We start from the raw sequence: 16,535 nt of genomic DNA, 5'->3' as shown, positions 1-16,535 counted from the left end.
GGCATGCAGCAATACATCGCTCAGATATTGCTTTACCATTCTTTCCAGATAATGCAACCGAGACTGATTAAATTGAACTATAGCTGGAAGCATGAATTGTAACTTGTATTTGAGCTTTTCCATGGAGAAGTCAACATTCCGCCATTATCACTATCAGAGTGAACTGAGAGTCATTCTGATTCTTACAAGTAGTAAATAATTAACACGGCCAGAAAAGTACAAACTGGGCCACATTAATAACAGTAATGCATTTAAATAGAATCTTTAATGTTGTAAAATGGCCCAAATTGCTTCACAGAGGCATAATCAGGAAAAGGTGGATGCTGAGGCAAAGAACAAGATTTATGGTGGGCAACTAAAAACAAAGAGATGGGTTTTAAGGAGGGCTGAAAGGGGATTAAAGGCTTGGAATGGATTTGAACAGAAATTTTTTCACCCAGAGGGTGGGGGGTATCTGGAACTCACTGCCTGAGGGGGTGGTAGAGGCGGGAACCCTCACAACATTTAAGAAGTATTTAGATGAACACTTGAAACACCATAGCATACAGGGCTGCAGGCCAAGTGTTGGAAAATGGGATTAGAATAGATTGGGGCTTGATGTCAGGCACAGACAGATGATGGGCTGAAGGGCCTCTTTCCATGCTGTAAAACTCTGACTCTATAATACAGGAGAGGTAAGTGGAAAGGCAGAGAGGTTAAGGGAGAGAATTTCAGATGGAAACCAAGACCAAGGTGAAAGCACACCACAAATAGTGAAGGGAGGAGACAAAAGGCTAGAGTCAGAAGGATGGTGAGTTCAAGGTTATGGAACTGAAGAAGGTTGCAGACAGATGAGGCAATGAGGCCACTTAGAGATTTAAAAATGTGAATGAGATAGTTTCTAACTATTCAACTTGGCTTAGGTTAATAATATTCCTACTGCCACTGCTATTGACTTTCTTTCCCTAGTTTCCTTCCCTGAAGACTCATGACATGAAAGGAGAGGAGGACAGGAATATTCTCTCATTGGAACTGGAGGTGGTGAGGTTCAACTCGCACACCCCAGGCCCTGATATTCCCATCAGAGGAGCTGGGAAATGAAGTACCTTCCCCTCCAGCAATCTCGGAGTTCCACTTGAACAGGCGAAGGGTTGGATCTTCTCTATTCTCGACCAGATGCCGAGTGCTTTCTCAGCAGCTTGGAGGGCAGTATTTTGGCCATCACTTCCTCATAGTATTGACTATGCCCCTATATCAATTCCACAGCCTGATTTCAATCTCAGTGCCTAGGAGAAATATCTCTCCACGCATTCGATTAGTCACTTCCTGTGAAACAGCCTGGAAGGGAAAAAATTGAGGAAGGATTTTTTTATTCATTTGTGGGATGTGGTTGTCACTGGCTAGGTCAGCATTTATTGCCCAATCCCTAATTGCCCTTGAGAAGTGAGCTTCTTGAGCTGCTGTGGTGTAGGTACACCCACAACGCTGTTAGGGAGGAAGTTCCTGGAACGTGACCCAGTGACAGTGATATATTTCCAAGTCAGGATGGTGAGTGACTTGAAGTGGAACTTACAAATGCTGGTGTTCCCATGCACCTTCTGCCTTTGTCGTTTGAGGTGGTTGAGGTCACGGGTTTGGAATGCTAGTTTATAGCCAGTTGTAGGTCAGTAAGTTTTAGGTCAATAGCAGGAATGAGCATCTCAAGTGGATTGTGGGATGAGAAAGTGAAATAAAGCTAACATAAGCATTTCAATGCATTCTGAGATGGAATGTTGCAATCCATTCATCATTTTTTAACATGATAAATGTCACACCAGTGTGCCTGTGTAGGATTGTTCAATTCTCTCAAGGACTCCGTTTTTGACCAAACATTCAAACAAGGCTGATTGAAATGAATGATTTGCTTTCACCAATGACACATACTTATGATTCTGTCTCCAGCTGTAGGATCAATTGTGGTGACTGGTTCAGAGATCCGTGAAGGTCTGCTGATTCCTGCAGCATTAACCGCTCGAACACAGAACTGGTAAGTTCGGTTTTCAGATAGGTCCATAACAGGAAACTTGCACAATTTCTCAGGAACGTCATTGCACTGAATCCATTTGTCACTTCCTACCTCACATCTAAAATCATATATCAGAAAACATTTCACCAGAAAAAAAACACAAGTTAATCTCTATGTTGGCTTCATGTTCAAACAAATTACTTAAGTCTGGTGAAGAAGATTATTCTCAATTAAATTTGGAATTTTGTCATTTGCATAATTAGTAATTTAAAAGATGATAAAATTTATTGGGTGCATTTTTTCCCAATCAGGTAAAATTGGGAGAAAAATGCGGCAGTCCCTAATTTTACACAGAGAAGCTATCAAACACTCTTGAATAAGGAATTATGAGTTCCACCGTCTTAAAACAGCCAAGTGCAACCTTTCCTTTCACACCCTTCTATCCATATCATCCATGTGAGTGGGATTGTGAGATATCAGCAACGCCAAACTCCGATAAGTTTGATGCTGCAATCTCCCAATCCACAGTAAATACAAAGAATGTCACAGTTTGATGCATTGCAAATATTTTTGGAGCTAAAATATGCTTTGATCTGATAACTTACTGAATGGAAAATATTATGTATTTGCATTACTAAGATACCCCATTGATTGCTAACTTTAGGCATCTGTAAACCGTATCATTGCAAGGGCTTCAATGCTGATAACTGGTAAGTGCTGACAGTCTGTCAATGATCCAGAACAGCAGGTACAGCACTATATTGGCAGCTGTTATTGGCAGCAGAGCTTTTGGTTGCTTGGAATTGAGCAATCATTGAGGGTTGACCTGGTGTCCCTCCCGATTTTCCACAAGTTTGCAGTTGATTAAGATAATCAGGGCCAATCTCACGGCTGTCCTGATGAAATATTCTTCAGGAAAATGAACAGGCACAAATTATCATTACCAACCTGTCAATGAAATAACCAATCACCGGACTCCTTCCATCAGCACTCGGTGGTTTCCAGGTAATAAACACATAATCTTTGTTAACATCGTGACATTCCACATCCAATGGTGAACCTGGAGCTCCTGCCTCTGCAGCTGGAGCATCTGTAGGAGAAAGAATGTGGTGTTGTGTGGTAACTAATTGTAAATAAATAAAAAAAGAACAAAAAGGGTTTTTCTGGACATCTCATGGGGGCTTTTAGCTGACATACATGAGCTTGTTTCTATAAGATAAGTGCGTGCTAGATCCCAAAGATAGCTATAGAGGAGAAAGGACATTTGACCCACCGAATTAATCATTGCAATGGGAGCCTACAATCCATTCCTGTCCTCGCATCAAAACGTTCAACCATCTCTCAAACAGACACACGAACACAAGAAATAGGAGCATGAGTAGACCATAAGGCCCGTCAAGCCTAACCTGCCATTCAGTACGATCAGGGCTGACCTTGGGCTTCAAATCCATTTTCCTGCCTGCTGCCCAAATCCCTTTATTCCCTGCAACACCAAAAATCTGTCTACCCGAGCCTTAAATGTATTCAACCATGGGGCATCCACAACCCCCTGGGGTAGAGAACTCCACAGATTGACAATCATTTGAATGAAGAAATTCCTCCCCATCTCAGTCCGAAATGATCATCCCCTTATCCTGAGACTGGGTCCCCGTGTTTTAGATTCCCTGACCAATGGAAACAATCTCTCAGAGTCCACCTTAGAAAACCCCCTCAGCATTTTGTAGGTTTCAATGTGATCGCTCTCATTCTTCCAAACTCCAGAGAATATAGGCCCAGTTTAATCAGCCTCTCATCATAGGACAATCCTGTCATCCCAGGGCCCAATTTAGTGAACCTTTGCTGTACCACCTCCAATGCAAGTATATCTTTTCTTAAATGTGGAGACCAAAACTGTGCACAGTGCTCCAGATGTGGTCTCATGAAAACCCTGTACAACTGGAGCAAGACTTCTTTATTCCTGTACTCCAATCCCCTTGCAGTAAAGGCCAACATGCCATTTACCTTCCTAATTGCTTGCTGTACCTGCATGTTGACTTTACGCATTCCTTGTACAAGCACACCCAAGTCTCACAGAATCACAGAATCACAGTGCAGAAGAGGCCCTTCAGCCCATCGGGTCTGCACCGACATGTGAGAAACACCTGACCTACCTACCTAATCCCATTTACCAGCACTTGGCCCATAGCCTTGAATGTTATGACATGCCAAGTGCTCATCCAGGTACTTTTTAAAGGATGTGAGGCAACCCGCCTCCACCACCCTCCCAGTCTCTTTGACATCAACACTTAACAAGGTTTTCACCTTTAAAAAAAAATTCTGTTTTTTCATTCTTATGACCAGAGTGAATAACTTCACACTTCCCTACATTATACTCCATCTGCTGTCATGTTGCACCCTCATTTAACCTGTCGATATCTCTTTGCAGCCTCTCTGTGTCCTCCCCACAGCTTACCTTCCCACCTAGCTTTGTATCAACTGCAAACTTTGATGCCTCACTCTACATCTCTTCATCTAAGTCAGTAATATAGATTGTAAATAGCTGAGGCCCCAGCACTGATCCGTGTGGCGCTCCACTATTCACTGCCTGCCAGCTTGAAAAAGTCCTGTTTATGCCCACTCTCTGCTTTCTCTCCACTCTCTGCTTTCTCTCCATTAACCAATCCTCTGCCCATGCTAAAATACTAACCCAACACATGATCCCTTATCTTGCCTATTACCCTTTTGTGTGGCACCTTATCGAATGCCTTTTGGAAATCCAGTTATACTACACCTACACCCTTTATCTACCCTACTGGTTACATCCTCAAAAAACTAGTACATTTGTCAAACAGGATTTCTCCTTAGTAAAACCCTGTTGACTTGTTCTAATCACACTATGCTAAATAACTCAAGTTGAAAATGGAAGATGATTCTAAGGTATTAATCAAGGTTTGTGGTGAAGTGAAAATTAATATCAGTCTTTGATATAATTTGTAATAATGTTCAAGATTAAACTTTTCTGCTCTCCTGACTCGCATGTATACTTTTTCACACACCTCCTTTCAAGGTGTCTCCTCATAACTCAAGTTCACTGATGTTAGGATTCATTGCCATCACCTTTCTATCCATTGTTTCCACAATATAGGTGCTCCCATTATGCTTTTGTGATCAAAATTAATCCAATATTCAAGGCGTGTCCTGACTAGGGAACTCTGCACAATCTGCATCGTGACCTCAGATTCTGTTTGTTTTGTTAATTACTGATCTGAATGGCTTGTGAGGGTCATTATAGAATCTACCGTCATTGCAAGGTCTTAATACATTTCTCCTCTAAGTAGTTCATTTATAGATATCTGTAAATTGATCTGTCATAGTTCAGCCTGTTTGCAGATGTTGCCTGGACTGTTCTTTAGCTCCCTGGCTGCTTCATTGGATCTAACTTCTCTCCCCCAGCACCACAATGCAACACTATCATAAATATATTACCAATATCATCTGTCATGTGACCAAATACAGTGTGTTTCTAAAATCAGGTTATTTACCAGAAACAGCAGAGGCTTCATCAGATCCCTCCACTGAGTATACCCCACAACCTGATATTGCCCCTCTGGCCGAGTGCCTGCTACATCCTCTCTTTCAGCCAATTCATTTTCTACCTCTTCTATCTCAGCAGCTTTAAGCTTCTGTCACAGGCTTGTCTTTTATCAATACTAGAAGCATTGGTACACTACATTATCTAGATTGGTATCTCATCTGTTCATCTCCATACTGTGATTTGTATCAATTCACTTCAATGTCAATGAAAGTTCACACATTCCTATTTGGATAAGAACTTGGAATCAAACCCCGGACCAGCCATTCATCAGAACTGCCACTGAATTAACTAAAGGGCAGTTGTAGTGCACAACGAGGCGAACACTAGGTCAACCTAACTAGAATAGCTTGCAGGCAAGAGACTTAAAAGCAACCCCAACAGTTACAGAAAACACATAGCAACAAGGCTCCATAAACTCCACATATAATAAATGTTAGATGTACTATGTTAACAACAACTTATATTTATATAACACCTTTAACATGGTGAAACATCCTAAGGTGCTTCATCCAGGGGCATTGTAAAACAAAGAATGTCACCAAACCTCAAAGGAGATCTTAGGTTAGATGACTAAAAGGTGAAAGCAGAGACTTAAAGGAGGGAAGCAAGACAGAGAGGCAGAGAAGTAGCAAGGGAATACAAGAGGTTAGGGCCTAGACAACTGAAGGTACAGCCACCGATTATGATTGCGAATGCACAAGGGGCCAGAATTAGAGGAGTGCCGACACCTCTTAGGGTTGTGGGGTTGGAGTTAATTACAGAGAGAGGGACAGGTGAGGCCATGGAGGGATTTGAAAACAAGGATGAGAATTTTTAAATCAAGACGTTGCTTGACTGGGAGCCAATGAAGGTCAGTGAGCACAGAGGTGATAGGGGAACATGACTAGCTGTGAGTTAAGACACGGGCAGCAGTGTTTGGATGACCTCAAGTTTACGGAGGGTAGAATGTGGAAACTAGCCAGGGATTCATTGAAATAGTCAGTTCTAGAGGTAACAAAGGCATGGATGAGGTTTTGAGCAACAGATGAGCTGAGACAGAGGCAAAGTCAAGCTATGCTCCAGAGGAGGAAACAGGCGGTCCCAGAGATGGCAGGAATATGAGTTCATAAGCTCACATTGGGATCAAATGTGACACCAAGGTTGATAACAGACTGGTTTAATTGCAGACTGTTGCCAGGGAGAGGGATGAAGTTGGTAGTTATGGAACAAAGTTTGGAGCAGGCATGGAAAACAATGTCTTTAGTCTTACCAATATTTAATAGGAGGAAATTTCTGCTCACCCAGAACTGGATATTCAATAAACAGTCTGATAATTTAGCAACAGTGGAGAGGTGGTGGTCAGTTAGAACTGGATGCTGTCAGTGTACATGTGAAAACTAATGCCATGCCTTTGGATGATGTTGCCAAGGGACAGCATGTAGATGAGAAATAGGAGGGGGTTAAGGGCTGATCCTTGGAGGACACCAAAGGTAATGGTGCAGGAACAGGAAGAGAAGCCATTGCAAGTGATTCTCTGGCTACGGTTAGATAATGGAATCAGGTGAGAGCTATCCCATTGGATGACAGTGGAGATGCATTGGAGGAGGATGGTGTGGTCAACCGAGTCAAAGGCTGAAGACAGGTTGAGAAGGATGAGGAGGGAAAGTTTACCTTTGTCACAGACAAGGGCAGCAGATGCATGGGAACACCACCACCTGCAAGTTCCCCTCCAAGCCACTCACCATCCTTGTTAATTCCAATGATTGTGTGTTGAGGAAGAATGAGTCTGAAGCTAGCCTGTACCTTAAAACAGGTTCATTTCCAAGGCAGCAAAGTAAAGTCACAGACTCTCCCAGTTCCTCCTAGACACCCAGAGTGAACTGGTTTATATACACTTGCAATGACTCCCTAATCCTTCCCCAGTTGGGGACAGCTTTGCTTAATTACCAACTTAAATCATGCTTTTCATTGCAGCACAACTTCTACATTAACAAGCCTGACCTGGAACTATGTCACTGTTCCTTCCCTGTCGCTGGGTCAAAATCCTGGAACTCTCTCCCTAACAGCACTGTGGGTGTACCTACACCACATGGACTGCAGCGGTTCAAGAAGGCAGCTCATCACCACCTTCTCAAGGGCAACTAGGGATGGGCAATAAATGCTGGCCCAGCCAGTGAGGCCCACATCTCGTGAACAAATACATTTTTTAAAAGTCACGTAGGATGATATTTGTGACTTTGATAAGAGCTGTTTCAATACTGCGTCAGGGGCCTGATTGGGAAGATTGAAACATGGAACTCTGGAAATGATGGGAACAGATTTGGGAAGCGACAACTCATTCATAGACTTTGGAGCAGAAAGGGGGGGTTGTAGTTTGCAAGGTCAGGTGGATCAACAGCTGTTTTTTTGAGGGGCGGGATGATGGAGGAATTTTATGCCAGCGGGATTTTACGGTCCCGCCGAAGTGAATGGAGTTTGGAATGGCTCGCCGCATTTTATGGCCCCATTCCCACCATGATGGGGCCATCAAAATCCGGCTTATGAGTATGAGGTGCAGCAATTTGCTGTACTTGTTACACACCTTTAACAAAGACATATCCACTGTGCTCCTTATAACCAGTCCGCGTGAGAAGGCACATGGTATAGAGGCCCTCATCTTCCTTATGGATGTGAGGGAGAGTCAGTTTGGTGGACTTATCAGAGTACTCAATCTTTAACCATTTGGATTCCTTCAGCAAAATACCTGTAAATACAATAAATATTCAAATCAGCAACCTTAGTCACAAGTGCATTCACAGGCAACAATAAGTCTTGACATTAGTGTTTACATTTTTAACACAGTTATTTTTCTGTTTTCCTTTTTCCCTTTACTTTAAAAGGTTATTAACTGCATAAATGGAAAAGTTTGCCAGAGAGCCTAAACCTGACATTTCTGCAGCCCTCGTGTTCAGGTGAGAGGAACTTGGTGCGAGTCAAGCGCAAAACCTGTCTATGATGGTCTAACTGAAAGACCAGTATTTCATCATCACAGTTAAGTACAGTTGTTAGCTGCACTGCAACCTACAATATACAGAACATGAAGTTTACTGAAGAAGCTGTCACTTTTATTTTACTTCAAGCTTTTTAGTTGAAAGTAAAGGATGATAGTGCCAGTGAATTTCAATCTGTTTTCACCCATTGTCAATATCAAAATCTAACCTTGTCAAGTGTAACATGTGCAGGATTCTGAGATCACTGGGCGGGCACGGTGGGCGGGCCCGAGAGTGGCCGGGAAACAGTCCGCTGTCCACGATTGGCCTCCGACCGCGATTTCGCGCTGGCGGGCCAATTAAGGCACACCCAGTGTGAAACGCGGCTCCGCACTTATCGGGAAGGGCCGAGTGGGGACAGGAGCCTCTCGGCCGCCAGGTCCAATGGCAACTCAGCGGCAGGTTTAAAAGAGCCCAGGCAGGCCCTAGGAGGCTGCCACGGGGAAGGATATCTCCTCTGCATTCCCAAACCAAAGCTATGGAGTCAAGTGCGGATGGACACGGCAGGCGGGAGGGCAGGTTGGGTGGGCAATCGGCCCCCCACTTTTCCAACGAGTCCTCCTGGAGAAGGTGGCTGCCACGAGGGTCACCCTTGTCCCCAGGGATGGGAGGATGAGGCCAGTGTACTTCACCAATAGGACATGGGAGGAGGTGAGCAGCTATGAGGTGGTGCGGCGCACATGGGTACAGTGATGGGAGTGCTTCAATGACCTGCGTTCAGGAAGGGTGAGTACCGCGTTGGCATGAGTCAGTGTGCAGGAGTATTAAAGTCTGGCCATCCCCCTGTGGATCTCAGGGGTGCTAGAGTCTGATTTCCAACTGTCAATGACGCCGGAGCTGGCCAAGGGGGTGAGCCCTGGCTGCTTGGACTGAGCGCCTTGCGGCTCGAGGGCCATGACTCGGATGTGCCCTGCAAGGTGCCCCTCAGCTGGGGTTGGCCAGGCTGCACCTTGCACAGACTTGCTGAATCTGCATCCTCTGGTCACACACTAGCCGCATGTTCATGGAGTGGAAGCCCTTCCTGTTGACGAAGGCACCCGGCTGACCCGCTGGCGCCTTGATGGCCACATGTGTACAGTCGTTGGCACCCTGGACGTGAGGGAACCCAGCAACGGCCGCAAAGCCTCTGGCTCGCTCAGCCTGGCTGGCCTCATCTTTATGGAAATGAATAAATGTCAGTACCCGCCTGAACAGAGCTTCTGTCACTAGCTTGACACAACTGTGGACAGCTGATTGGGAGACTCCACAAAGATCCCCCACTGACCCCTGGAAAGAGCCGGAGGTATAGAAGTTGAGGACCACTGTGACCTTCAGAGCCACTGGCATGGGGTGTCCACCCACACAGTCGGAGCTGATCTCAGGCCCAATCATCTGACAGATGGAGGTCACTGTCTCCCTGGAGAGGCAGAGCCTCCTTGGGCATTGCACCTCAGACATATTGAGGTAGCTGTATCGCCGCCTGTAAACCCTGGCAGCAGGATAGTGGTGTCTTCTGTGGCCCCTTCTGCCTTGGACTACCTGCTGGCCCTGCTCCCCTAGTGCCTGCGTCTCTCCTCCCACAGGTTCCTCCCCTGGAAGCTGCGTTGGCACACCTGGGCAGGATTTTACATCCCGCGGGCGGGCATGCGCCCGACCTGATCAGGCCTGTGTGGGGTGTCCCAAGTCGGCTGCCCACCTGCCGAACTGAAAATCTAAATGACGCACACCCGACGTCACCGTGCGCCATTATACGCCCCCGCCCCCGCTTGCCAACTGGAAAATTCTCCCCATAGAATGATAGAGCAAAGAAGGAAAGCATTCTGCCCATTGTGCCTGTGCAGGCACATTGTTCATTTTGGAGATGATATGTTATATAAAAAGGATGAACTTTGAAAGTTGCAAAAGACATTCGTTACCTTATTAAGCATTGAATTTGATATGGCTTAAAATTCTGAATGCTTGTAGATATTTAACATATCTAAACCTCCAGGGAAAGCTGAATAGAATAGATTGATTAGCAGTAAAACATCTTCACGGCGGTAAGGATTATGTAGGTATCTACCAGTTAAAAAATTAAATTCCACAGAACACTAACCATCCCTAAGCCAGCAAAATTCTCCCAGGTTGCTTGTCAAGGCTGATGAAAAGGTGCAGGTCAGGGTTAAAGAATCTCCCTCTTTACCAAAAGAAGCTTCAAACCCACCAACGATATCAACATCCAGCTCAAGTTGACTGGCTGAGGAAAGAAGTATATTGATTAATTTCAATTAATGTTACACATATAAGTTACCAGTAAAAGTCTATAGTGCAGTGACACAATCATAGAGCATTACAACAGGCCTTTCAACCCATCAAAATTGGGACTAGGAAAAGATATTTCCTCTGTTTGGGAGTCAAAGATGAGAGGGCCATTAATTAAACGAGAGGTTAGGATGAGTTTCTTTGTGCAAAACATTGTCGGAGCATGGAATACATTGTCACAGGGAGTAATTGAGGCTAATACCATTGCATCTTTTAAGTAAAATTGGAATATCTATCTGAAGCAGGGGACGGTACAAAAATAAGAAAAGGGAACAGGGGAATGGGCTTGGTTTTAAATGATTCCATCACATGATGGCTGATACAGCTTCTTTCTATACAGTAAAATTTGATGTTTCTGTTGTGCATTGTTGTATATGGTTGTGCAAAAGACAGTTACGTAAATCAACTTCTGCAAAACGTGTTATGATTTGAAGTCAAAGTCAATAAGAAAGGAAAAGGTTATTGCTTTAATTTATCCAAACTAAATTGTTAACAACAGCAACAAAAAATGCTGGAAAAGCTCAGCAGGTCTGACAGCATCTGTGGAGAGAAAGACACAGTTAACATTTCAGAGCTCTGAAGAAGAGTCATACGGACTTGAAACGTTAACTCTGTTTCTCTCTCCACAGATGCTGTCAGACCTGCTGATTTTTTCCAGCATTTTTTGTTTTTGTTTCAGATTTCCAGCATCTGCAGTATTTTATCTTTACATTAAATTGTAAACAAGTTTGGGATGTTTTGTTACGTGAAAGGTGCAGGTAAGCTGCCAGATATTGTTGTTGTAACTATTCTAAACTTTAAAAAACACAATAATTATAGTTTTTAAAAAAGTGTTACATAAGGTGAGCTCTCTAGACATTGGGTACAAAGGATACAGGACAGAAAAACATAGCAAAATTCATTCCACCATCACTGGACAAGCATTCTGCTTTCAACTGGCGCAGCAACTGGAAAGCAGCTAATTAGTAGTGACTGTTCACATTCATCATGCTCCAGTATGTAATGGATTTTCAGACAATAATTTAAGATTTTAAACTCAGTCTATTGAAATGGCCACTGCAAAGCATGTGACCTTTAGCATTCTGAGCAAGATAGTCTTCAATCTCAAGCAAATGCCTCACTAAATATAGACATTCACAGCCATCCAGGAAATCCACACATACCTTTGTTTAAGGATGGGCCATCACCAAAAAGAACTGTGGCATTCCAGCCAACTTGCTTTTCTGTTTCACCGTGAACAAAAGAAACATCGAAACTCAATGTGTGTTAGATGAATGTGAAACGGATTCCATCACCCTTTCATTGTATTATGATGGTCTCTCATCCAAACTAGACAGGATGAATTTCAAAGTGTCAAATGACAACACAAGGTGTGTAATCAACACACCACCTTCCTTTGAACTTGTACAAGTCAATGATGAGGACAGCCATGGTTTTTGTCTGGTTTTAAAAACAGCAAAAGCTGCTTGCAAAGAGGGGAAATTCCATCAGAGAAGCCATCAAATCAGCAGTCAGTCAACCTAGCAGCCAAGGTAATAAACAGCAATACCTTGAAAGTGGGAGACGGACTCTCTCCACCCTGTTCCACCTTCAAGTTCACCCGAGAACAAATCATGTAGAAATTCAACTACAAGAGGCATTGCAGCTTACTGAGAAACCTCTGTTTACAAGGCTTTCACTTCAACTAAAAGCATCAATTCATCTAAGAAACTACAGGCCTGCCACAAAAGAGAGAGTGAAACAACTATACATTGTAACCATATTGTTTTTTGTTTCAGCTATATGTAATTTTTGTGTATGTGATAGTGTGTGTGAGGTGACTGAGTGAGATGTCACATTTTCCTAAAACCTCCGGGACAATTGTGGGATAATAAATAACTTTATTTTAAAACTCACAATAAAGCTTGCTGCTGGAATTATTTAAATCGCAACCGCTCTGAGAGTAAGAAAATACATACACCCTGCATACAAAACATATTGATCATGGACAGTAAGAAAATACATAAATTCTGTCCGTGACACATTAGCAGCTTTTGGTGAACTCTTGGTGCTGGCCCTGGTTGATGTAGAACATATGGAGTATATTACCTTTCGATGATTGAGTAAACCAATAAACTGAAACTGCTGGACTGACACAGTTAAGAAAGAGAGAACCAGCATAGGCTGAACGACTGTCAAAGGCCTGTTAAGGCCATTGATAAACTAATTAAGCAATTTGACAGGGCTGTCCATCCAACCTTAAGGTTGTCGGGGGGCAGGCGAAGAGCCCAGGCAGCCTTCGCGTTTTTCATGAAACCTCATCCACGGACAGGATGAGGTTTCATGAAGTGTTTATTAAATTAATAAATATTTTTAAAACATTTGAAAACATGTCCCAGCTCATGTGATGCTGTCACATGAGGGGACATGTGTACATGATTTTTACCTTTTATTATTTTGAATTTTGAAACTGAACTTAATCTCCCTGAGGCAACTCTGTGCCTCAGGGAGATTGCTGCGTTCTTTCGTGCGCATGCGCAGACCCCTCCTCCACCTGCCCGCACAAGGAGCGCTCAGTGCTACAGAGCGCGCGTCATGCTGGGCGGGCCTTAATTGGCCCACCCACATAAAATGGCGGCACGCAGCCGATCGCGGGCGGCGATTGGCTCCGCGCCCGCCCGCGCCCACTCTCGACACAGTTCTTTTTAAAATTAAGCTGCACAGGATTAGTTTAGCCAACAAGAGTTTGCAATAACATATAAATTGAGACTATGGTTATATAAAGCAATATGATGCTCAGCGGTCTGAACAAGCCAGAGTCAAACTGAATCACAACAGTCCTAGCTTACAGTATCGTAGTAATGGCTGCTCCTGAAAGGACTAGCTAGAGTTAATCTGATTGGAAGCAAATCCATTGGTCCCTTACATTCCAGCCTGAGAGAGTCACCTCCTGAATCTGAGCCTTGATGCCCTGTGAATCATCAAAAAAAAACAAGTTAAGGGACTTTTGGTAAACATATAGATATCAGCCCAGAACCTGCTGTCAACATAATGCTCACCATTATTTATGCACAAATAGAAAAGGAATTTTACTGCAGAAATCAAAAAGCTGCTGTCTGAGTTTCATCGTTTCACCATTAGCTTTGTAAAAATGGCATTTCGCTGTCTGGCTCCCCATCAAAATGCATTGAACAGTGTGATGTCCCTGTATTTGCACAGTAGATATGAACTATACTTACCAAAGAAAGTTAAATCAAGTAATTTCAACTCTAACTACCCTTCTAACCATATGATAATTGTTAGTAATAGTGAGTCAACCTCTCTGGCACTGAAAATTAACTATTTATAAGTGTACAATCTTGTTCCTTCAGGTTTTTAATTGTTGGTAAAGATTTTTAAAAATGTTTTAAATTAAGAAGTTCTTTTTACTTTTTCTTTCTGTCTATTTTATCTCTCTCTTTTAATCCAAACTTTCTTTCTCTCTTTACTTATCTTTCTGTGCCTGATTTTACATTAATTCACCCACTCTAATTTACAATCTGTTCGCAGTCCTGGCATTGTTAATTTCACAATCCTTCAGTCTGAATAGTTAAAGAGATCCTCAATTGCTTGTCTTGTTCATTCAGATCCAAGTGACCCTATAGATGACATCACTCTGTTTCCATCTGCCATTTCCAACAACTTGTAGTGCAAAATATGATGGTGATTAAATGGACATGGGAATGTCAAACATGTACATGTTATGACCACCAGACTTTGTAAGGTGGCTATGTTTTAAACTGTCTCTTTTAATTTAAGGTAAAACAGAATGTCCTGGAATGGGTGGGTGGGTGGCGGGGAGAGGGGAATGGTGTAAAGTTGTTCTGAGCTCTGCCCAGTTAAAGGCCCATGTCATTTGGTTGCCGCAGGCTCAAGGTACCCAGGTCAAGGCCTACTGAAAGTCAGGTGTGAGCTTTAACACCTGGACACAAAGGGGGAAGCAGCTGGCCTTGCTGTGTGCAGACGGGCAGATTGTTAGAGTGAGTCTGAATGAAAGATTTGGGGAAGAAGACCACAACAGGTGCTGTTGTGCCAAGTTGAAGAATAGGACTGCTTTTGGGATAACCACCAAGCGGAGTGCTGATGAGGACAGGACCCATCATCAAGGAAACAAAGGTTGTGAAGAGTGAAATACCATGGAATCACCAGAGGGAGCTTTGTATTGGGAAGTTTATGCTCAAAGGTTTGAGTGAAGGGGACTTTGTTTAAAAGGACACTGGATGATTCACATTGGTGGAGCAAGGAGAAGGGATCCTGTGACAGTCATGAGGACTTGAACTTTAAATTCAAGACTGCATATCTGCGGAGAGTGCAGGTTAATGTATAAATGTGGCACGGGGTTTTCAGTTGTGTTAAGAAGTTAGGGGGAATAACATTTCTGTAGTTTAGTGTATTAGTTGATTATTAAGTATTGTTTAGCTGATAGGTTTGATGGTGTTATTAATATATACTTTAGACCAATGCTTTGTTCCTTTATTACTACCATTCCCACTCTCTTTGCTTTAGGTTCTCTGCCATCTTTGTAATTTAAATTCCCCACCCAATAGCCTATTGCTGACCTTCCCTTTTTGCTCCACTCCTTTTTCAACAGCACATTTATGCCTCTCATCAGTTCCAAGGGTGATATTGGTCTTGAAACCTTAACTCTGTTTTTCTCTCCACAGATGCTGCCAGATCTGCTGAGTTTTCTTGCACTTTTTGTTTTTATTTCCAATCTCCAATATCCACAGTATTTTGCTTTTATAGTATTGCTTATTTGATGTTGATTTTAGTTGACTTGTTACAGTAAAAGTCTTAAAATGTGGAATCTTGTCGTGCAATTCCTTGCATAGGTCACTGGGAAGTTCATATTTCATGCAGGGATTGTAACACATGCTATCTGTTGACTTACTGGAGCAAAGTCTGGGGAATATATCTGTAGCAAGGGAAGACAGGTGCTGAAACGGCTGAGTATTTTTTTAATATAAAGTGTGTTTTAAAGCACATAATTCAGGTTTCACTCTTATTTATTCATAAGCTTTCAGCGCTAACCTCCAGTTTTATTTTCAACTTGCTCCCTTTTCTTTGCATCTTTCCTGCATCAACTTGTGGAAAGGCACATCTTACACAGTTAGTAATTATAGCACACTCTGAGGAAATAGTGTACAAGAGGCAAAATCACAAAAAGAAGCAAATGCACAATAAAGTCACAAATGGGCTGCAGGACATTTCAAAAAAATCCTGGCAATATCAGGTGGAGAATTGTAAATTTCTGTGGGGAGAAATCTGTTATTTTCATCGAGGAAGTTTGAAGAAATCAGGGATCTTTGGGAAGAGTTAGTCCCGGAGCTGAAACAAGATTAGACAGCTGAAAGATTGAGTGATATTGAGTATCATAAAGCTGGAGAGAAGAGCTATCCAAGCTTTGGCCCAGGTTCCAAATTGATATATCTGATTGTAACGCCAGTCCAGGCCTGAACTGGAAGGAACAAGACAACCTCCCATAAAAAGTCTCAAATAACTTTGTCTTCATGCCAATGCAGAAGACCAGCATTAATCGTTTGTTTTAAACGTATATCACGCAGGAACCTGTGGAGATGTCAATCTGCAAAAATTCCACAGGCAGTTGGAGGGCAAAATCCTTTTAGATGCAAACAGAGCTCCAAAGCCTGTATTTTACCAATCCCTTGGT

General features: G+C 43.0%; 1 protein-coding gene across 1 annotated transcript in view; it reads right to left on the bottom strand.

Moving 5' to 3' along the window:
• The window catches only part of myom3 (myomesin 3), a 106,973-nt gene that overhangs the window by 67,121 nt on the left and 23,317 nt on the right, over positions 1–16,535 (bottom strand). Inside the window, exons 7-11 of the mRNA XM_078567480.1 lie at positions 13,752–13,796; positions 10,641–10,781; positions 8,119–8,280; positions 2,933–3,074; positions 1,903–2,102 (exon numbers count right to left, since the gene is read on the bottom strand). Coding sequence (XP_078423606.1) covers positions 1,903–2,102; positions 2,933–3,074; positions 8,119–8,280; positions 10,641–10,781; positions 13,752–13,796 — 690 coding nt within the window. The remainder of the gene's footprint in view (positions 1–1,902; positions 2,103–2,932; positions 3,075–8,118; positions 8,281–10,640; positions 10,782–13,751; positions 13,797–16,535) is intronic.

Source organism: Cetorhinus maximus, chromosome 21, assembly GCF_964194155.1.
Source record: "Cetorhinus maximus chromosome 21, sCetMax3.hap1.1, whole genome shotgun sequence".
Classification (NCBI taxonomy): domain Eukaryota; kingdom Metazoa; phylum Chordata; class Chondrichthyes; order Lamniformes; family Cetorhinidae; genus Cetorhinus; species Cetorhinus maximus.
This window is presented reverse-complemented; position numbering and strand designations above follow the sequence as displayed.